Genomic DNA, 22,430 nt, shown 5'->3' on the forward strand with positions numbered 1-22,430 from the left:
AGGAGATGTACCGTGTAATACTCACCATACCGGGCTCTGTGAGGAGATGTACCGTGTAATACTCACCATACCGGGCTCTGTGAGGAGATGTACCGTGTAATACTCACCATACCGGGCTCTGTGGGGAGACGTACCGTGTAATACTCACCATACCGGGCTCTGTGGGGAGATGTACCGTGTAATACTCACCATACCGGGCTCTGTGAGGAGATGTACCGTGTAATACTCACCATACCGGGCTCTGTGAGGAGATGTACCGTGTAATACTCACCATACCGGGCTCTGTGAGGAGATGTACCGTGTAATACTCACCATACCGGGCTCTGTGAGGAGATGTACCGTGTAATACTCCTCATACCGGGCTCTGTGAGGAGATGTACCGTGTAATACTCACCATACCGGGCTCTGTGGAGAGATGTACCGTGTAATACTCCTCATACCGGGCTCTGTGGGGAGATGTACCGTGTAATACTCACCATACCGGGCTCTGTGGGGAGATGTACCGTGTAATACTCACCATACCGGGCTCTGTGGAGAGATGTACCGTGTAATACTCCTCATACCGGGCTCTGTGGGGAGATGTACCGTGTAATACTCACCATACCGGGCTCTGTGGGGAGATGTACCGTGTAATACTCACCATACCGGGCTCTGTGGGGAGATGTACCGTGTAATACTCACCATACCGGGCTCTGTGAGGAGACGTACCATGTGCTGCTGTCGGTGACTGCCTGGTCTCTTCTCTTTCAGGGTCTGGATGTCGGAGGGCAGTTATGGGGGTCTTCCGCTCAGTTCATGTCCGCCAGTTACTGCACAACAAGTTCGTCGTTGTCCTCGGAGACTCCAGTAAGTGACAAAATCCTACATGTACTGTGACTCTACATTACAGACCAAAAGTTTGGACACACCTTCTCATTTTAAAGATTTTTCTGTATTTTCATGACTATAAAAATTGTCCATTCACACTGAAGGCATCAAAACTATGAATTAACACATGTGGAATTATATACTTAACAAAAAAGTGTGAAACAACTGAAATTATGTCTTATATTCTAGGTTCTTCACAGTAGCCACCTTTTGCTTTGATGACTGCTTTGCACACTCTTGGCATTCCCTTGATGAAATTCAAGGGGTAGTCACCGGGAATGGTTTTCACTTCACAGATGTGCCCTGTCAGGTTAAATAAGTGGGATTTCTTGCCTTATAAATAGGGTTGGGACCATCAGTTGTGTTGTGCGGAAGGTGTGTCCAAACTTTTGGTCTGTATTGTATCTGTGTATCCCCCTCATCTGCAGAACAGTTCTCCCCAAATAGTCAGGTCCGAGCCGTCTACTCGTGATGACGATGACTCCAGGATTGTGTCTGAGCATTTCTCTCCCTCCCCAGTTCCCTGCTCTGAGTTGGCTGCTCGTAATGATTATGGCTCTGGTCTGGTTTCTCATCAGTTTTCCCCCAGTAGTCAGGTCTGAACCGGCTGCTCCGTCTTGTGAAGAATATGGGGGACTTAGCTTCATGCCATTTGACTGTATCATATTCTGTCCGAGATTGTAGAGCTCCTTCAAAGTGTGAAGTGGAGACAGGACGCCTTGCTCAGCAGGTGGTCCAGCTTCAACATCTCCAAGTGGAAAAGCTCACACTCCCATCAGATTATCTGGTACCAAGGTCTTTCTGGCAGGATGAACCCCTGCTTCGAGCACAAGCAGCTTAACCCCTTCACGACATGCGCTGTACATGTACTTGCACATACAGTATGTCGTCTCTCCCCAGAGCCCACATCTTTCCTAACACATCAGCTGTTTTGAACAGCTGACTTGTGCCCGGAACAGCCATGGGTGGAATCGCGATCCACCTGCTGCTATTAACCTGTTAAATGCCACTGTCACTCTGACAATGGCATTTAATGTGCGCTTCCGGCCATCGGGAAATCCACCCATCGGTGCCTCCGTCACATGATCGCAGGTCACTGATGGGTTGGCATGAGAACCAGAGGTCTGCTACAGACCTCTGTGGTTGTTATTGCCAGATTACAGGCAATCTGATCATCGCTTGTATGTAGCATAGTAAGGTAATGGCAGCTTCTAGCCCCCCATGGAGGCTATTGAAGAATGACAAAAGTGGGGAAGAAATGTTTTTTAAAAAGTTCAAATCACCCCCCTCTCGCCCCATTCAAAATAAAACAATAAAAAACCCTCATACATGCACATATTTGATATTGCTGCGTTCAGAATCAACCGATCTATCAATATAAAAAAAAAAAAAAAAAAAGTTTAACCCGTTCGCTACACGGTGTAACGAGAGAAAGTCAAAATGGCAGAATTAGGTTTTTTTTGGTTGCCACAACATTGCATTAAAATGCAATAATGGACGATCAGAAGATCGTATCTGCACTAAAATGGTATCAATAAAAACATCAGCTCGGCCGTCAAAAAATAAGCCCTCACCTGACCCCAGATCACGAAAAATGGAGACGCTACGGGTCTCGGGAAAAGTTTTTTTTTTTTTTTTTTTTTTAAATTTAAACTTTTGGATTTTGTCATCCCTTAAATAAAAGGAAACTTAGACATGTTTGGTGTCTATGAACTCGTAATGACCTGGAGAATAATAATGGCAGGTCAGTGTTAGCATTTGGTGAACATGGTAAAAAAAAAAAAAAAAAAAAAAAAAATCCCCCAAAAAATGTTGTGGAATCGAAGTTTTTCAATTTCACCGCACCTTGATTTTTTATTTTTTTTTTTTATCGTTTTTGAGTACACGACATGGTTAAACCAATTGAGTTGTTCAAAAGTACAACTCGTCCCGCAAAAAAACAAGCCCTCATATGGCCATATTGATGGAAAAATAAAGTTATGGCACTGGGAAGGAGTGGAAGTGAAAAACAAACTCAAACGAAAACGGGCTCAGTCTTGAAGGGGTTAACTGCTTCAACGCTCCTCCCCCTCAGGTGTATGGGAGCCGTAAGTTTTCATATGGACTTATTGTATTGTGCGCCCTGGCCTTATAAGGTTACATTTCTGAGATATCTGACGGGAAGAGTGCCCGCCGATTGTGCCAAAACCGCCTCCCAATGACCTTCCATGGAGATGTTATGATCCATCAAATCCGAAGGAGGGGAAACTAAGACCTTCCTGGGTTTGGTCGGTCACTCCCTTTCCCACAGAGTTAATTGCTCGTGCGTGGCCTTTGTTGTCTTCTAAGGCTACTTTCACACATCAGGTTTTTTGTTTCAGGCACAATCCGGCGAGTATTTCCGCTGGGTTAACATGTCCATGTTCTCGGTTTAACGTCACTTGCTACCAGGGTTGGTTTCTGGCCCAGTATAATCCCATTAACGTACCGGACTTTTATCTAGCGAGAAACCAGCGGCAGTCCTACCGTGCTGGCAATGCTCTGTTTCCCTGGGGCTTGTGAAACGGGTCTCTCAGCCAGTCGGGGTTGTGAGGAAGTGTTGTGCCAGTCCTGCACTTATGTGGGCCACAATCTCTCTCCCTGTGCCCATGTGGACAAGGGATGTAAGTGTAAAACTGTGCCAAGCTAACCTTGCGTATTCCCAAGGGGTGTGGAACATTGGTGAAAGTGAGGAGACCAAACAGCGTGACCATTGACGTATTGGTGATGTCATGTGGGGCTGCGAGGTGCGGTTCTGCACATATTGATGACCGCATGGTTGGATCGAGATAATTGTGCGAGTGTGGGACTCGTACTCCCAGACACTAGACAACCAGCAGTAGCCTTGTGCTACTGGGGTCTGAAGATCAGCTCAGCTCATTAGACAAGACGATTGCAAATACTGTAAGGTGTATGGGTGCATCAGGCTGCAGCTCTGTGACCAAAGGTTGCAAGAATAGCAAGTGGCACCAGTGGCAGAGCCAGGGAGATGGCCAATGCTACAGATGGTGGGGAGAAGGTGGAAGACTATTTTGTTCTAGACAAGGGGGAGCCCAGCCAAGGCTCCCATGGATCGAGTTGCCTGCAGTCAACCCTGCAGTAGCCTTTCCCCTCTGGTGGGAGGAGATCAAACAAGCTGTACCGATACCTTGTACCTTGGTGTGTGGTCAGCAAGCATGCTGGGTCCTTTAGAGTTGTCACTGGTGGGACAAACGGGGAGCAGAGAGCAGCTGAGGGGGAGCATTCAATTGAGGGAAGCTGGGGCTCCCCTTTAAGGCCTCCTTGCAGGATTTGTTCACAACAAGGATGTCATGGGGCTGGGTTAGTCTGTCTAGACTGGAGACTTAGCCAGAAGCGGTGGGGAGGTGGCCACTACCCGCAGTTGCAGCAACCATGGTCACTGTTACATGAAGTGGGAGCTCCGGGGTCTCTCAGGGGTCTCACTGTGTCTCCCACCCCCCCCCCCCCCTCTTCTGACCAGGTGACTGCTGGGTCAGATGGAGGCTAGGAGACAGGTCTCCGGGAACTGACTGGACGTGATCAGATAGACAACGCCGCCACATCTTCTGTCAGGGGTTGCAGGCGGCGTTGGAAACTTGACGCTGGCCTGAAAGCTCTCAAGGAGCAGGTGGCACAGCCTCCCTCAGACTCGGACCTCAAGCCTTTGGTCTGGTACCAAGGACTACTGTGACGACACTGCATTTAATCTTGTTGATCCAGGCATCTATTTTCAGTAAGCCAGAAGGCATAGACTGTTATCTATATGTTGACCTTTGAATTTTACAGATGCAGGATAATTGAACAATAGATGTTTAATATGTTGATTACACATTGTCCAGGCCAGATAGTTTGTTGACTTTAAAACAGAGAAGGATGAACTATGCAAACTGATTAAATACTTTAACTTGCATTTTTTCTCATATCACATTTGTTTATCAGCAAGGGCTTTAGATTAACCAAAACAAAAATTAGGGTATCAGCAGGTTTAGAATATTATAAAACTTAACCTTTACTATTACCTTTTTAAAAGCAGTTTACAAAGTGCCAAACAACTTGTGCATGTAAAGTGCTAGTGCAAAAAAACAAAAGTGCAAATAGAATTGTACAGTACCCATAGAGAGGGGTTTTACCACTTTTAGTATAGTCTCATACGTGGTCTCTCTTTTTTTTAATTTTTTTTTTATGTTTGGATTTTTTACATATGTTAAGTTGTTCCCATTGATCTGATACTTACCTTTTCAGGACTCTAGAACTTATAACAAAAAATATAATGTCCTGTTTAGGGTTTAGTCGGGGTGCTTTTACCCTTCAACCCCGTTTCACAAATACCAAATGTATCTCTTAATATTTTGTCATAATATAGTGGTGCACTAAACTAAAAGGTAAGTATGCGTCCAGGAAGGCGCTGCTTATCAATCCTCCCTAGTCACTTCTATTCATCATATGTATACCTTTGTTAAAGCCAAACATCTGGTGGTACAGAAAAGGAAAATACAACCTCCATATCCTGATGTATAACTTGTCCCAAATGACCACATCTCTGCCACTCCTCTGAGATCCATTCACAGGCATACGTTCAGGCTGTTGTCATATTGGGTTATGTGCATAAATTAGCAGATAATTCTCCTCTGGGGGGTCACTGGATCCGTCCCCCGGTTTTGACAGCTGAGTTCAGATCATACCATTTCTGGCAGTTGAAGGTCATCTATCCCGGCCATGTGGTCCATAGTGACATCTTGTAAGTTCTGAGCACAGCTCTGGTTCTCCTCCATTTACTTGCCTTGTATGTGCCTAACGCGGATGTTGGTGACCGCATGTTTCCGCACTTCCGGTGCTTGGACCGCACGGTCTTCTTGGAACTTTTCCATCACATTTGGATGCTGGAACGCACGCGGTGCATGCTGGGCCGGTATACGGATCCTGCCGCAAGTACAACATTGTGATGAGCGCCTGGTTCTGTATCCGTGTAATGTGACTCCTCACTTATTCAGAGCCTATGATCACCATTTATATCACTCATTTATCGTATTGTTCCGAGTTATCCATAGACTTGTTTTACGCCCTTTGTGGGCAGGTTTATCTAAAAGTCCATCCTTCATCTACCTCATTGGGTGCAGCACTATTAGAGGCTCCCATAATTGTAAACACACCGACCTAGAAAGTCTGACCTTTACGCATTATTCGTTTTTAAACATGTATATTTATACCGAGAGAGATCACTATTTACGATCACCCTATATTCTAGGATTTTTTTAAAAAAAATAAAAAAAGGACTTTTTTTTTTAATAAAAAAAACAAAACAAAAAACAGTATATAAAAAATCAACATACAGAAAATTAGGATACAACAGACCCCTCTGAATTATAATGTATTGGGAAATGATAGAAGAGAGGTGCTGCTCTATTCTGTCCCTATACATCCCTGTCTGTTATACATCCTGCCTAACGCGGAGGTTAGCCCCCTATATCCTGCGCCGTGGCGCCCCCTCTGCTCCACAGGACCCTACCCTGCATCTATGACTGTAGGAAGAGTTCAATGGACGGATGGTTTGTAGACGGAATATTCACCTGCTTTCCCTTTGTGGGATTCGCTTATCCCAATCCTCTCTCCTTTGTGATTGGTAGATTCTGTCGATTCCCATAAATTAACAGTTCTCGGGTCTCCGTTATGCGTCTTATTGACATGGTTTGCCACTGGGGTCTCTTTTTTTTTTTTTATTAATTGTCTCTATGAAGTTCACCCACTCTACTCCGTTCTCTACTAGTTTTGCCGATGATCTCTAGACCGCATTCACACGCCATTTTGTATACAACTCCTGATGAAACGATTTATGTGAAAAGTCTTCCCCGTCACATTTCTCGTGAATTCCTTTCCTTGTCACATGGATCCACAGTATTTACACCCTCCACATCTAGAACATCCCTTAATCCGATTGCCCAGCCAAGTGGAGTGTGTAGGGTTAGAGGTGAGATGACTGTGGACAATCCTATCCTTAATGGTAATCTGAGGTGGGGTGATCACCGTCCATCTGTAAAATGGACCAACGCCTCTGCATGATCTTAGATCTTTTGCTCCATTGATGTTGTCTTCTTCTTCCCTTTTCTGGACCGGAGTAAGTAACTCCTTTCTTTCTCTCACGACTGAGGATTTATACGCTTCCCTCAAAACATTGTCTGGGTAACCGCGTTCGTGGAAGCGCTCTCAAGTCGTTTACTTGTTTTTTGAAAATCATATGGTCCAGACAATTTCTCTGAATTCGGAGATACTGACCTTTAGGGATCCCTCTCGTGAGGGGCCAGGTGACTGGACTCCCACCTAAGGAGAGAATTGGATGCTGTTGGCTTTCTGTATGTACTTGTGATTATTTGCCCCTCTCTTCCTCTCTCGATCAAAATATCCAAGAAAGGCAGTCTGGAGGTGTTCATCTCGTATGTGAAGTGTAGGCCCTGATCATTTATGTTCAGACCCGCCACAAGTTCTGAAACTGGCTTCATTTCCTCTCCAGATCACGAACACATCGTCTATGTAGCGTAGCCAAGGTACGATGTTCTCTTCAGCCATAGACGCGGTTTCTATGGATAACATTGATGCTGATATATATCATGCTGTATTGATGTAGAGGCATTATACCCTTCAGTTCCCCACAAAAAAGGTATAGTGGCTGTGGACTACTATCTTAGAACGCGAAGAAGTCAATTTATTGATGATAACAGTTTTGTTGTTCAGGCTCTGGAGTTCTGTCTCACAAAAAAATAATTTTCTTTTTGACAATAAGTACTTCCACCAGCTCAGGGGCACAACGATGGGGAGCGCTTGTACCCCCTCGTATGCTAATTTGCTCCTGGGCTGGTGGGAGGAAAACGTCATTTTTGGAGAATTTGGTATTTGTGAAAAGGGGTTGAAGGGTAAAAGCACCCCAACTAAACCCTAAACAGGACATTATATTTTATGTTTATAAGTTCTAGAGTCCTGAAAAAGATAAGTTACCCGTCAGATCAATGGGAACACCTTAACATTTTTAAAAAAGCCAAACCTAAAAAAACAGCGCTTTAAAAAAAGGGGAGAAGCCAGCGCTGCTTATGGTCAGAACGCAATACATAAAGTACAGGTGCACATATTAATTTCTAACTGTATTTCAAAATGAGACCTTTAGCAAACAATTGATCAATTCTTTGAGCCGCCACGTCACGGCATTCTCCATAATGGGGCAGTCCTACTCTACGTTTTTTATATTCGCTGTGCCATTAAGGCCTCCTAAATGTATTAGAAGCAAAATCACATTAAATGCAAATTGTACCTGAAGCGTTTCTGAATCACTCCCATGGCACCAGAAAGGGCAAGCGCAGATAAAGGCCGACCAGGTCCGGACATAGATGTTTCAGGATCAGCCTCCACACTGAGGAGAAAGAGACCATGTATGAGACTATACTAAAAGTGGTAAAACCCCTCTTTATGGGTACTGTACAATTTTATTTGCACTTTGTTTTTTTGCATTAGCACTTTACATGCACAAGTTGTTTGGTACTTTGGAAAACCCTTTTAAAGGTAATAGTAAAGGTTAAGTTTTATAATATTCCAAACCTGCTGATACCTTTTATCTCATCACACCCTCCCCTTGACCTCTGGATGATGGCTTGAAGGACAAAAGTTGTGAACTATATAAGGTGGGGATATTCCTCTGTAACAAGATCCAAAAGAACCAGAGACTCTTTACAAAACCACAGCCAGGAACAATCCAAAAGACAGCGGCCAGGACATCATGGCTCCATCACGAGGGACACAGATTTGACATTGTACAGGATGTCAGCTTAAGGGAACAGGGCCCCCAGCTGAAAGAATACAGCTCTTCTGCGTTTACCAAAACTGAACCCATGTATAAATTTGGGAAAGCCAGGAATGGGATCCATCAGTCACCTGGCTCCATGGAGATGTTCGGATAAGCCATGTTGTTGCCCTCCGGTCACCTGGCCTTGTACCTCAATGGACTATCAGTTTGCTTGTCGTTACTGCCTCTTGTGTGGGTGTCACAGGTTGGGTAGTCAGCCCTGAAAGCACTGAAGTAACATCTGCTCTTATCCTGGCGAGTCAGCGGAAGGGTGACATGCTATAATTTGCACCATCTTGGGTATTTTGCTGGGACTGTTATGTGTTATCTGCCTGTTTTGTGATTCAATAAAGTATTGCCACACTGTTTTACCCTCACTTTGTGTTGTCTGAGTAGTATTATGCCCATAGCAATAGGAGAGTGGGCGTTCAGCGGGATGATCCCTGGTCCACGCGTTTTTAGGCTATCGGATTACAACACCCACTGACCCCCTCGCGCTGTGTCTCCACAACTACTGTACCGGGTGACTGTCCAGAAGGGTTTACTGGAGGCTTGGCCTAGGGACTGTTATGACCTGGTGGTTAAGGAGCAACACTGAAATGACCTGGTGGTTAAAAGGAAACATGGACAAGCTCTGAGGAGGTGGTAACTTGACTGACCGTAAACCCTACTCCTAACACCAACACTAGAAATAGCCGTGGGACGTTCCTGTCTCTCCCTAGACGCCTCGTCACGGCCTAAGAACTAACTACCCCTAAAGATGGAAACAGAAAACTATCTTGCCTCAGAGAAATTCCCAAAAGGAAAAAGAGCCCCCCACATATATTGACTGTGAGTGGAGAGGGAAATGACATACACAGAGATGAAAACAGATTTTAGCAAAGGAGGCCTATTTCTAATCTAGATAGACAGAAATAGGAAAGGATACTGTGCGGTCAGAATTAAAAACTAAAAATCCACGCAGAGTTTACAAAAATGATCTCCACACCGACTCACGGTGTGGAGGGGCAAATCTGCTTCCCCAGAGCTTCCAGCTAGCCTGAATATATCACAATGACAAGCTGGACAAAAGAAACATAACATGAGCTGAGAAATAAGGTCCAAAGCAAATGGACTAATAAGAACTAACAAGAACTTATCTTTTGCTGAAATGGACAGGCCATGAGAAATATCCAAGGAGAAAACTGAATCTGACCCTGAAACATTGACAGCTGGCATCAACTGAAGGCCAGAGCAAAGTTAAATAGCAAGGCAGGAGAGACGATAAGTGAAGGCAGCTGCTATAGCAAAACTCAAGGAGCAGCAATACCACTTCGAAACCACCAGAGGGAGCCCAATGGCAGAACTCACAAAAGAACCGTTCACAACCACAGGAGGGAGCCCAAAAACGGAATTCACAACAGGACCGACAGTCGTCATTGATTTTCATAGAATGTTAAGAGTTAAAAGGGACATCAATGGTCCTCGCGTCCGCCCCCCCCCTGCTCAATGCACCACAAGATTCACTAAACCATCTCAGACAGATGTCTGTCCATCCTCTATTTGAAGACTTCCATTGAAGGAGAACTCGCCACCTCTCATAGGGTGTCACTTACTGGAACAGGCTATCTGTTGGCAGTTGTTGCGGATTGCACATGAGATTATGATGGGTCGAACACCTTGGGGTTCCTAAAACAATGGGCAGGCTAGCCCAACATTTCTACTGGCCAAAGATGGGGGCTGATGTGGCTGCCTACTGCCGTTCATGCGACACCTGTCAGAGTTTGGGGAAGGTAGTGCAGCACCTCAAAGCCCTAGTGGTAACTCTGCCTATTATTGGAGAGCCTTTCAGAAGTGTAGCTGTGGATCTGGTTGGACCACCATCCATTCTAAGCAGCCACAGGAAACGCCTTTTTATACTGATGGTGGTAGACTTTGCCACCTTCTCCCGAGTGGGTTTTTCCCAGGCAATGCTCACCAACGGGGTGACCCAGTTCATGTTGCAGCTGATATACACTGCTCAAAAAAGTAAAGGGAATACTTAATCCACGTAATATAACTCCAAGTAGATCAAAGAAACAATGTTTGACAATCAATTTTACATGCTGTTGTGCAAATGGAATAGACAACAGATGGAAATTATTGGCAATTATCAAGACACCCTCAATAAAGGAGTGGTTCTGCAGGTGGGGACCGCAGACCATTTCCGTACCAATGCTTTGTCTGATGTTTTGGTCACTTTTGAATGTCGGTTGTGCTTTCACACTCCTGGTAGCATGAGACGGACTCCACAACCCACACAAGTGGCTGAGGTAGTGCAGCTCATCCAGGATGGCACATCAATGCGAGCTGTGTCAAGAAAGGTTTGCTGTGTCTGTCAGCGTAGTGTCCAGAGGCTGGAGGCGCTACCAGGAGACATGGAGGGGGGCCGTAGGAGGGCAACATCCCAGCAGCAGGACCGCTACCTCAGCCTTTGTGCAAGAAGGAACAGGAGGAGTACTGCCAGAGCCCTGCAAAATGACCTCTAGCAGGCCGCAAATGTGCATGTGTCTGCACAAATGGTTAGAAACCGACTCCATGAGGATGGTCTGAGTGCCCGACATCCACAGGTGGGGTTGTGCTCACAGCCCAACACCGTGCAGGACGCTTGGCATTTGCCACAGAACACCAGGATTGACAAATTCGCCACTGGCGCCCTGTGCTCTTCAGAGATGAAAGCAGGTTCACACTGAGCACATGTGACAGAGTCTGAAGACGCCGTGGAGAGCTATCTGCTGCTTGTAACATCCTTCAGCATGACCAGTTTGGCAGTGGGTCAGTAATGGTGTGGGGCGGCATTTTTTGCCCTCCATGTGCTCGCCAGAGGTAGCCTGACTGCCATTAGGTACCGAGATGAGATCCTCAGACCCCTTGTGAGACCATATGTTGGTGCAGTTGGCCCTGGGTTCCTCCTAATGCAGGACAATGCCAGACCTCATGTGGCTGGAGTGTCAGCAGTTCCTGCAAGATGAAGGCATTGAAGCTATGGACTGGCCCGCCCGTTTCCCAGACCTGAATCCGATTTGAACACATCTGGGACATCATGTCTCGCACCATCCTCCAACGTCACGTTGCACCACAGACTGTCCAAGAGTTGGCGGATGCTTTAGTCCAGGTCTGGGAGGAGATCCCTCAGGAGACCATCCACTGGCTCATCAGGAGCATGCCCAGGCGTTGTTGGGAGATCATACAGGCACGTGGAGGTCACACACACTACTGAGCATTTCCTTGTCTTGAAGCATTTCCACTGAAGTTGGATCAGCCTGTAACTTCATTTTCCACTTTGATTTTGAGCATCATTCCAACTGCAGACCTCCGTGGGTTTTATTGTTCTCAACACATTCCACTATGTAATGAATAAAGATTTACAACTGGAATATTTCATTCAGTGATATCTAGGATGTGGGATTTTAGTGTTCCCTTTATTTTTTTTGAGTAGTGTAGTTCTTATATAAGCAGATACAGGTGCAATATCTGGTGACTAGACTGTAACGCCCAGAGACTAACTGCCTGTGCGAACAGTTCAATGGCACACTGAAACAGATGCTCAAGATGTTGGTCAACTCCCATGGGCGTGACTGAGCAGTACCTCCCATACTTGCTATTTGTCTACCAGGAGGCTCCACAGGCCTCAGTAGGTTTCAACCCCTTTTGAGCTCCTGTATGGGCGACATGTGCTGGGCCCGTGGCTCTGGTGAAAGAACCCTAGGAAGGAAACATCCATCACTGGAGTGTAAGTCATTGAGTATGTCATGCAGTACTGGCACAAGCTGTAAGCCTTGACGCAGCTGGTGCATGATGATACCAGAAGCGATGGTACAGCCAGAATGCATGTGAGAGGACCTACCAGGTGGGTCTAAAGGTGTGGGTACTGGTCCCCATACCGCAGAATAAGCTTCAGGTGGCCTGGGAAGACCTGTACGTTTTGCACCAGTGGTTCAACACCATAACATACCTGGTCACTTTGTACCACACCTGGGGAAGGTGGCATGCCTTCCACGTGAACATGAGGGCACATCATGAGCGGAAGGCCTGTGCCCTCCCCATATGCAGCCTGCCAGAAGGAGAGGCAGAGCCTGGGAAAGTGGATAACCTTGCATCATTACCCACCCTCAGGGCCAAGAAACAAGTGATGTCCTTCCTGGGCAGTGCTGCGTACATACTATAGGAGGTTCGTTCCCCACCACAGTAGCCTGGCGAAGCCCCTGACTGTCCTCACCAAGAAGCTGCCCTCTTCAGTCGATTGGACCAACAACTGTGAGGTAGCCTTTCTGGTACTGAAGATCGCCCTTTCAAGCTTCCCGCTACTACAAGCAGCTGACTTCACATGGCCATTTGTAGTACAGACCAACGCCAGTGACTTTGGCCTCCGTGTTGTGATCAGCCAGGTCGACTTTACACCCAGTTTTATACCTAAGCCGAAAGCTTGTGCTGTGAGAGGTGACCTACTCCGCAATGGATAATGCATGTCTGCCAGTGGTGTCATCTCTGCAGCCTTACATGTATGAGCGCCACTTCATTGTGGAGAGGGAGCACAACCCTATCAGCTGGTTACACACATTGTCTGGAATGAAAGGGAGGTTGCTACCGTGGAGCCTTGCATTCCCAAAAATAACACTTCGCCTTTCCCAACAAGAAGAGCTATGACCACAGTAACGCCAACAGATTATCCCGGTGTGGGGATGTTGTGTACAGGCACCCGGGGAACACTGGAAAGTTCTACGACCTAGCGGGACGCTATGTAAATAATATGGGGGACATGATTTCATGCCAATCGACACTATCCTATATGGTTCGAGATTATAGACCTCTGTCAGTGTAAAGCTGAGACGGGACACCTGGCTCAACTGCATGTGGAAGAGCTCACATGCCCAGCAACCTATCTGGTACCAAGGCCTTTCTGGCAGGATGAAGTTCTGTGGGGAGCCCAAGCTGCTTATCTGAGACAAGCTCCGGGCTTGTCTGAGCACTTCTTCCCTCTGCTCCCAAGTAGTCAGGTCAGAGCTGGCAGCAAGCATTGATATCTCCTGCCAGGTCAGTCGGTTGCTCATGGTATTGATGGCACCGGGCTCGTCTCGGAGCTGTGTCCCCCCCAGCCACCTCTTAGTCAGGGCCAGCTGGTGGTGGTGGTGGTGGTGGTGGTGGTGATGATGATGATTTGCTTCGGGCTTGTGTCTTAGCAGTTCTCTCCCCCAGTAGTCTGGTCAGAGCTGGATGGTGATGGCTGCTTATGTTTGCTGTGACACTTTTTTTTGTCTTTTAGTCCAGAGATCAGTGTATAAAGATCTGGTGAAGATTCTGCAAAGTGATAAGTTTCTCTCCGAAGCTCAACTGAAACGGAAGGTGAGGTTCTCAACGTGACAGCAGCTTCTCTCCTGAAATCCTCTGTGCTGCTGGGCCCCTCTGTCTTGTCCATGGTTGAGCTGTTGTTCTTCTCCGCAGGGGGAATTCAGTTTTGAGAATGACTCCCTGGTAGAGGGCGGCCAAATGAATGAATTGCACAATGGGACCACATTCCGAGAAGTGCGGCAGTACCGGAGCGGCCACCATCTTGTCCGCTTCTACTTCTTGACCCGCGTCTACTCTGCTTACCTGGAGAGCATACTGTCAGATTTCCAGAGCGGCCCCCAACCGGATGTGCTGATACTAAACTCCTGCATCTGGGATGTCAATAGGTGACCGCCACTACCATGGTGTCCGCCACCGCCAAATTAGTGATAGATCCTCACTGTCCTCATCTCTTGCAGGTACAGTGACCAACAACTGGAGGGCTACAAGACTAACCTGGAACACCTGTGTATGCGCCTCAAGGAGGTTCTGAGCCCCCAGTGCCTCATCATATGGAGCACGACCATGCCTGTCGGATACAGGAATTCTGAAATCCCGGAGGTAACTGCACCAATGTCTGAGCTGTGGAAAGTGGGGGCTAGATAGAAAATGCAGACCGTGTGGATACAGCAGTTGGCACAGTGTAGGGGGCACATGTGTATTCTCCCCATGTGACGTCTTTGCTGCTGTTTCCAGAACACTGTACACAACCTGCGGAAGGACATGGTGGAGGGGAACTTCTTCAGCGCCACTCTGGCAGATTTTCACAAGCTGGACGTGCTGGACATGCACTACCACTTCCGCTGCGACCTGCATCTCCGATGCCGTGACGGCGTCCACTGGAACCAGGTGGCACATCGGAAGTACACCCAGATCCTGCTGACCCACATCGCACTGACCTGGGGCATTGAGCCGCCGAAGGGTGTGATGGCAGAAGGTGCGTGATCCTGCTTATATTCGCAGCATGTTGATGGGTGTTCACTGCACACTGCTCCCTGTGGTCTGAGGAGCTCGCAATCTAATGTTTCACTCATGGGTAGAGAATCCTGAGAGCTGCAGTGACATAATGGGCTCTGCTACATCTGCCAGTCCTGTTAGTCTGCTCCGTATTTCAGGTTCTCCACTTCACGCTGCTCCTACACGTGCAGTAGAACTAAGGAAAAATCCCAAGCTGCGCCCTGCAATCAAAGAGCGAGCACAGTGCGGCCAAGGTAAGACTCCTTTACTGGCCGCCCCAATTATGTCAGCGTGTGCGTGCCAGGCAGGGTCCGGTGTGTGTGTGTGTGTGTGTGTGTGTATGTGTGTGTGTATCTGCTTATAGTCCAGTCGTCTGTCTGTGCAGGCATTACGTACATGCCGGGATTCACCTCCTTCGACGACAGCTACATAGACCCCATGTCTGGTGAGTATCGCTGCCTTCTACGCCTTCAGACCTACTCATTATAATTGTCACTGATGCCCTCTCCCTGCCAGGTGACCTGTACCCCAGGTACTACGATAACGAGATGCGCATAAACTCAGAAGGTGAGGAACAAACACAAGACTTCTCCCATCTATCCCACCTCCCATCATAATGTCATCTACTCCTGCAGGATGTGTGAATATCCTCCCTTATCCTCCTCCCCCTTCACTTTCCTCTCCTTTTTGCTCCCTTCCTGTGTCGCTCAGGCGTCTCCTCTTTGCCCCACTCCTGTGATGCGCAGGCGTCTCCTCTTCCTTTTCCTCATCTCTCTCCTTCTGTGTAGTGCCAGTGTCTACTCATGCTCTGTCTCTTCCACCCTCCCTCCTGTGCTGCGCTGGCGTCTCCTCTTTCCCCCTCCTCCTGTGCCGCGCTGGCGTCTCCTCCTTCCCCCTCCTCCTGTGCCGCGCTGGCGTCTCCTCCTTCCCCCTCCTCCTGTGCCGCGCTGGTGTCTCCTCCTTCCCCCTCCTCCTGTGCCGCGCTGGCGTCTCCTCCTTCCCCCTCCTCCTGTGCCGCGCTGGCGTCTCCTCCTTCCCCCTCCTCCTGTGCCGCGCTGGCGTCTCCTCCTTCCCCCTCCTCCTGTGCCGCGCTGGCGTCTCCTCCTTCCCTCTCCTCCTGTGCCGCGCTGGCGTCTCCTCCTTCCCCCTCCTCCTGTGCCGCGCTGGCGTCTCCTCCTTCCCCCTCTTCCTGTGCCGCCCTGGCGTCTCCTCCTCCCCCTCCTCCTGTGCCGCGCTGGCGTCTCCTCCTCCCCCTCCTCCTGTGCCGCGCTGGCGTCTCATCCTCCCCCTCCTCCTGTGCCGCGCTGGCGTCTCATCCTTCCCCCTCCTCCTGTGCCGCGCTGGCGTCTCCTCCTTCCCTCTCCTCCTGTGCCGCGCTGGCGTCTCCTCCTTCCCCCTCCTCCTGTGCCGCGCTGGCGTCTCCTCCTTCCCCCTCTTCCTGTGCCGCCCTGGTGTCTCCTCCTCCCCCTCCTCCTGTGCCGCGCTGGCGTCTCCTCCTCCCCCTCCTCCTGTGCCGCGCTGGCGTCTCATCCTCCCCCCTCCTCCTGTGCCGCGCTGGCGTCTCATCCTCCCCCCTCCTCCTGTGCCGCGCTGGCGTCTCATCCTCCCCCTCCTCCTGTGCCGCGCTGGCGTCTCATCCTCCCCCCTCCTCCTGTGCCGCGCTGGCGTCTCCTCCTCCCCCTCCTCCTGTGCCGCGCTGGCGTCTCATCCTCCCCCTCCTCCTGTGCCGCGCTGGCGTCTCATCCTCCCCCTCCTCCTGTGCCGCGCTGGCGTCTCCTCCTTTTCTACTAACCGTGTTTTCTGTGTTTCAGCCGTTTCACCCTTTGTGACCGATAGCCCGTTACTGAGCACCAACATAACCCCCGGCTATTTCTGCCCCCCGCCAGGTAATGACCCCACAGTCGGTGACTACAAGATCAGCGGCTGCTGCAGTGTGGAAAATAAGTATTTGATACACTGCCGATTTTGCACGTTTTCCACCTACAGAGAATGGAGAGGCCTGTAATTTTTTCGTAGGTGAACTTCACCTGTGAGAGGCGGAATCTAAAAATAAAATCCAGAAAATCACATTGTAGGATTGTTCCATATTTAATTTGCATTTTATTACATGAAATAAGTATGTGATCACCGACCAACCAGCGAGAATTCTGTTGGCGCAATTATTAGAAAATGGAAGAAACAAATGATGACTGTCAATCTTCCTTGGTCTGGGGCTGCATGCAAAATCTCACCTCGTGGGGTAAGGCTGATTCTTAGACGGGTCAGGGATCAGCTCGGAACTACACGGGAGGGCCTGGTCAATGGCCTGAAGAGAGCTGGGACAACAGTCTTAAACATTACCATTAGTAACACACTGTGCCGTCATGGAATAAAATCCTGCAGAGCACACAAGGTCTCCTGCTCACACCAGAACATGTCCAGGCATGTCTGAAGTTTGCCAATGACCATCTGGGTGATCCAGAGGAGACATGGGAGAAGGTCATATTGATCAGATGAGACTAAAATACAACTTTTTGGTATCAACTCCACTCTCCATGTTTGGAGGAAGAAGGATGAATACAACCCACAAGAACACCGCACCAACCGTGAAGCATGGTGGGGGAAACATCATACTTTTGGGGTGCTTTTCTACAAAGGAAACAGGTCGACTGCACTGTACTGAGAGAGGAGGATGGATGGGGTCATGTATCGTGAGATTGTGGCCAACAACCTCCTTCCCTCAGTAAGAGCATTGAAGATGGGTTATGGCTGGGTCTTCCAGCATGACAATGACCAAAACACAAAACCAGGGCAACTAAGGAGCGGCTCTATAAGGGGCATTTCAGGGTCCTGGAGTGGCCAACACGTTTACAGAACTGAATCAGTAGAAAATCTTTGGAGGAGCTGAAATTCATTGTTGCCCAGTGACAGCCCCTAAACCTGGAAGATCTGGAGAAGATCTGTATGGAGGAGGGGGCCAATATCCCTGCTGCAGTGTGTGCAAACTTGGTCAAGAATTACAGGAAACGTCTGACCTCTATAACTGCAAACAAAGGTTTCTGGACCAAATATTAAGTTCTATTTTTCTATTGTATCAATTATTTCCTGCAATAAAATGCAAATTAATTATGTAACAATCCTACAATGTGATTTTCAGTTTTTTATTTTTACTGTCTCACAGGTGAAGTGCACCTACGATAATTACAGACCTTCCCATTCTGTGTAGGTGGGAAAACTGCAAAATCGGCAGAGTATCAAATACTTATTTTACCCACTGTATGTGAAAGGGAAGGAGGCGAATAGTATCGGTGTCACTACTACTCCCAGAGTTGTTACCAGTGGGGGCGCTGCTCCCCGACTACTATCACTACCATCACTGTGTTTAGTGGCGTCACCACCGGTAGCGTTATTCCATTACCTGGAAGTTGTGTATCAGTTGGTCGGTCCTTCCTTCATCTTTTCCTTCAGACTTCCACGGTTGGTCTTTCCTCTGCACGCCTTGGTCACTTGTCCCTTGCGCCGGACTCCTCAGTCCGTCTCTATCCCTTCAGATCCATTGCTCCATCCTCGGAACCTCTTGGTCAGGAACCTCTCCCTTCTTCCACACACCTCGGTAGGTCCTCCTTCTGACCCCATCAGTGCTTTCTGTGGACCCCTCAGTTGGTCTCTTCTCCCTGTGGACCGCTTTGGTGTGTTTGCTCGTTCAGGCAGGCGGTCTCTTGGGTCCATTCTTCCTCCAGACCCCTCAGCTGGTGCATCCACCTCATACAACTCATCATTTTTTTTTTTTTTTTTTTTTTTTTTTCAGGTCCTTCTTTCACCCGCGCTCCGTTTAGTATAAGGAACTTCAATCTCCAACACCAGGCGCCATCCATGACTTTTGACTCCTTTTCCTCCCGTGTTCAGCACCCACAAGAAAACTGGACTATGAGGGTGACTCCTCAGCGGGTCCAGGCGCGAAGGGATGGCTGGATGCACCCGTACTCCCGACCTCCAGTGCAGCAACGCAGGATGTACTGACCTCGCGACATCTGGGGGCTCTGCTGTGTCAGCCAGGCCATAGTTACTTGGAATATGCTGCTGTTTTTGTTTTTTTGCACTTATTTTCTCTCCAGTGAATGTGTCTTCGTTTCTTGTACTGAAACTCTCAGGAAAATTTCTATAAAGTGTTGATAAAGTGTTGCACTATGAAGGATGTATTAATCCCTCGGATGAGCCGTGGATGGTTTTGTATCAGGTTTTCGTTACTTTTCACTTTCTATGTTGGGTTAGTAATGTGTGGGGTCGGCCGGTGAACGGTCTGCCCTCCTCCTGGGTGTGGCTGTACTGAGGGACCGGTCTGTGTATGGGGGGGGCTGAGCCCTCACCCTCTGGTCTGGGGTAATAATACAGATGTTTGTTTTGTACTTTTCTAGTTTTTGTTACATTTATAACGGTTCTGATTTTGAAATTAAAATTTCCCAAACTGGAAACTCTGAGGCTTTAATTTACAATCCCTTCCCAGTGGCGGACCACAGATCCCAGCCACATGCTATGATCACATTGCTTATTCGATCTCATGTGTCGTCCTACCATGCCATGCGAAAGTCCCGTTGTAGACCACCACAGCAGATCCGCAGAAGGAGGCGTCTGTGATCTGGTGTCGAGGGAGACACCGAGAGCCGACCAGAAATCACTGAGATACAGGAAGAGAGATTCGTATCACAGAGGATGTTGGCCTCTCTGATATAAACCTAATAAATTCCTCCAGCACATGAAGTGCTGAGAGGGGTTAATCAGCCATGTTTAGTGCTAGGGTGATTGACCAGCTGTAGAGTGTGAGGGTCCAGGATAAATACCCAGCCTTCTAGAGCATTCAGTGTGGGGTGGGCCTGGATGGGCAGCTCTAGAGCTGCGCCTTCATAAGGAAAGCTGAACTTCTTTTGTTTGTTCCTGAGCGGGTGGCTCCCTGCAGGAACTTGGACTGTGCCTATGTTATGTTTTTGTTTTCCCGTGTTTGCTTTGCCAATGCTGCACTGGTTTATGCAGGACCTTTTTATTTAACCCCTTCCTGACATTCGATGTAAATATTCGGCACTGCAGAAGCTGCATTCCCGCAAGCCGCCGTGTGTATATATACGGCGCAGTAATCACGCGGGCTCATGCTGATCACCGCCGCAATAGAGTGAAGGTGTCAGCTCTGTGAGCGTGGACATCCTACAGCGACATCCATGATCGCGGGCGTTTAACCCCTCTGATACATCTGCTCCCACCGGCAAAACGTGATGCGATTTTGTGTTTTGCCGATGGTCTCCAAGATGACTCTGGGCTGAAAGTTGGCCGCGGGGTCATCTAGGGATGGTGGCCTATCAGCTCATGCTCGGAGCAGGGTGGAAATATAGCCCTTAATACATACGTTTAATAAAGAATCTAAAAAAAAAAACACTTAAAGGGACATAAAGTGTCAATAATACATGGATTTCTGTTTTGATAAACCGTGGATAGAACGCCTTTTTGGTATGCCACCATGGGCTTCTGACCATCCTCCAGCATCTGTACCTCTTCCGAACAGCTTTGGCCTCCTGATGAACCACCTAAGGAGAAGCGCGTCGAGGCGGAGGCATATAGGCAGTGTGTCTTAACTTCCATCTTGCCGATTGTCCTGCATTCCTTCCCCACCTGTAGTCTAGGTGCTTAATGTCCAGTCTAGCAGAAAAAATAAGGAGGCGTCCACAGCTAAAGGAGGACGAGGTGCAAGCTGAAGCGGGATAATGTAGAAGAAAAGTCAGACAGCTGCACTCTTGATTCGTGTTGCTAGTGAATCATTTAATACGTAGAATGACACCAGACAAAATGATTTTGGATGAATAAGGTACAGAATCAAGTAGTGTATGTGACGTTTCGACCCTTTGGAGGGTCTTTCTCAAACAACGCTAGCTGTAGGTTCAATATGACCCACAAGGAAATTAGGTGCTATAGATAAGCAATGAGATGGGAAGGAGCTCGTAGCGTTTATTTGTGAAAAACCGAAATTTGGTGAAAATTTAGCAATTTTCCAACTTTGAATTTTGATGCCCTTAAATCAGAGAGGCGTATCGTACAAAATAGTTAATACGTAACATGTCCGACATGTCTGCTTTATATCAGCACAATTTTGGAAACTATTTTTTTTGTTCGGACGTTGTAAGGGTTAAAAGTTGACCAGCGATTTCTCAGGTTTACCACACCATTTTTATTTTTTTTTAAAGACCACATCACATTTGAAGTCACTTTGAGGGGTCTATATGATAGAAAATACCCAAAAGTGACACCATTCTAAAAACTGCACCCCTCAAGTGGCCCAAAACCACATTCAAGACATTTATTAACCCTTCAGGAGCTTCGCAGGAATTTTTGGAATATTTAAAAAAAAAAAATAATAATTAACATTTAACTTTTTTTTTTCACAAAAAAATGACTTCCGATCCTAATTTTCCAGTCCCTCCTGCCAGCACCATCAGGAGGTTGTCCTTCTTATCCTTGACCGGGACAGGAAGAGGTGAAGAGGCCTCTCCCTCCACCACCTCAGTGATTCTACTGTCCTTATCAGAAGAGTGGACCTGTCATCTCCCAATGCGCTGGAGCTCCTGATGGCGGAGGATTGGGGCGGGGTCCTCGTCATCTTTCCGCTTCCTCCTGCAGGAGGTCTGGAGGCGAGCGAGGGGGCTCCTGGAGAGAGGGGCTCTTGGCTCATGCAGCTCATCCCTGCACGTGGCTCCGACCCATACTGAAGATTCAGAGGCACTTCCGGTTACAGGGGATGATGCACAGGCCTCTAGTACCTGGCGTACGTTCCACCTTGGAACATACTTCTAGAAGATTTGACTAAAAAACAGCGCCAAATCCTAATTTTAAAGGGAACTGCCTTTTGACAATGCAGATGGAAAACAGGTAAGACATTACTATTTAAAGTATGGACAGGGGTGAGCTGAGGTTCCCGGGAAATATAGTCAGCCATCTGTGGAAGGTCAAACCACTTGGCCGGTCTGATACCTTCTGGAACCCCGCTACAAGTGAGTTTCTGGGAGTTTGGGGTCTCACACTGTCTGTCGTCTAGGGTATGATTCATGGTACCTTCCTTTGAAGGAAGCCCCTAAAAGGTCCATGACACCACCCGCACCCAGAAAGAAAGGGAAGAGATGTGCCATGTGTAATACTAAACTGCCGGACACATATGGGAAATGCTATGCCCAGAGTGTATTGCCAAGGGAGTTAACGATGAACACCCCTCATTTATGACCGATATAAGGACCATAATAAGAGAGGAGGGTCAGAATCCCGTCACGGAGTTGGCTACCCCACAATCCTCCCAGATGGCTCCCAGGCAAAAAGACCACGATGGGAGATGGAATCCAGTTCAGAAGGGGAGGAATTATCAGACTACACTGACCCTAAACGAAAGGGAAGAATTTATCACAAG

The 22,430-nt window shown here is 48.0% G+C and overlaps 1 protein-coding gene across 10 annotated transcripts in view; it reads left to right on the plus strand.

Annotated features, from left to right (window-relative positions):
- The window catches only part of LOC143793443 (PC-esterase domain-containing protein 1A-like), a 43,367-nt gene extending 23,903 nt beyond the window's left edge, over positions 1 to 19,464 (plus strand). For 3 of the 10 annotated variants that reach the window (XM_077280403.1, XM_077280405.1, XM_077280404.1), the window contains 10 exons: positions 751 to 846; positions 13,992 to 14,071; positions 14,171 to 14,403; positions 14,476 to 14,617; positions 14,753 to 14,993; positions 15,172 to 15,267; positions 15,399 to 15,458; positions 15,530 to 15,580; positions 16,825 to 16,899; positions 18,801 to 19,464. In XM_077280403.1, coding sequence (XP_077136518.1) covers positions 774 to 846; positions 13,992 to 14,071; positions 14,171 to 14,403; positions 14,476 to 14,617; positions 14,753 to 14,993; positions 15,172 to 15,267; positions 15,399 to 15,458; positions 15,530 to 15,580; positions 16,825 to 16,899; positions 18,801 to 19,012 — 1,263 coding nt within the window. In that variant the 5' untranslated portion in view covers positions 751 to 773 and the 3' untranslated portion in view covers positions 19,013 to 19,464. The remainder of the gene's footprint in view (positions 1 to 750; positions 847 to 13,991; positions 14,072 to 14,170; positions 14,404 to 14,475; positions 14,618 to 14,752; positions 14,994 to 15,171; positions 15,268 to 15,398; positions 15,459 to 15,529; positions 15,581 to 16,824; positions 16,900 to 18,800) is intronic. The other 7 variants (XM_077280410.1, XM_077280409.1, XM_077280407.1 and 4 more) reach the window with 5 other exon arrangements.
- The last annotated feature ends 2,966 nt before the right edge of the window (positions 19,465 to 22,430 follow it).

Source organism: Ranitomeya variabilis, chromosome 1 (genome assembly GCF_051348905.1).
Source record: "Ranitomeya variabilis isolate aRanVar5 chromosome 1, aRanVar5.hap1, whole genome shotgun sequence".
In the NCBI taxonomy this organism is placed as follows: domain Eukaryota; kingdom Metazoa; phylum Chordata; class Amphibia; order Anura; family Dendrobatidae; genus Ranitomeya; species Ranitomeya variabilis.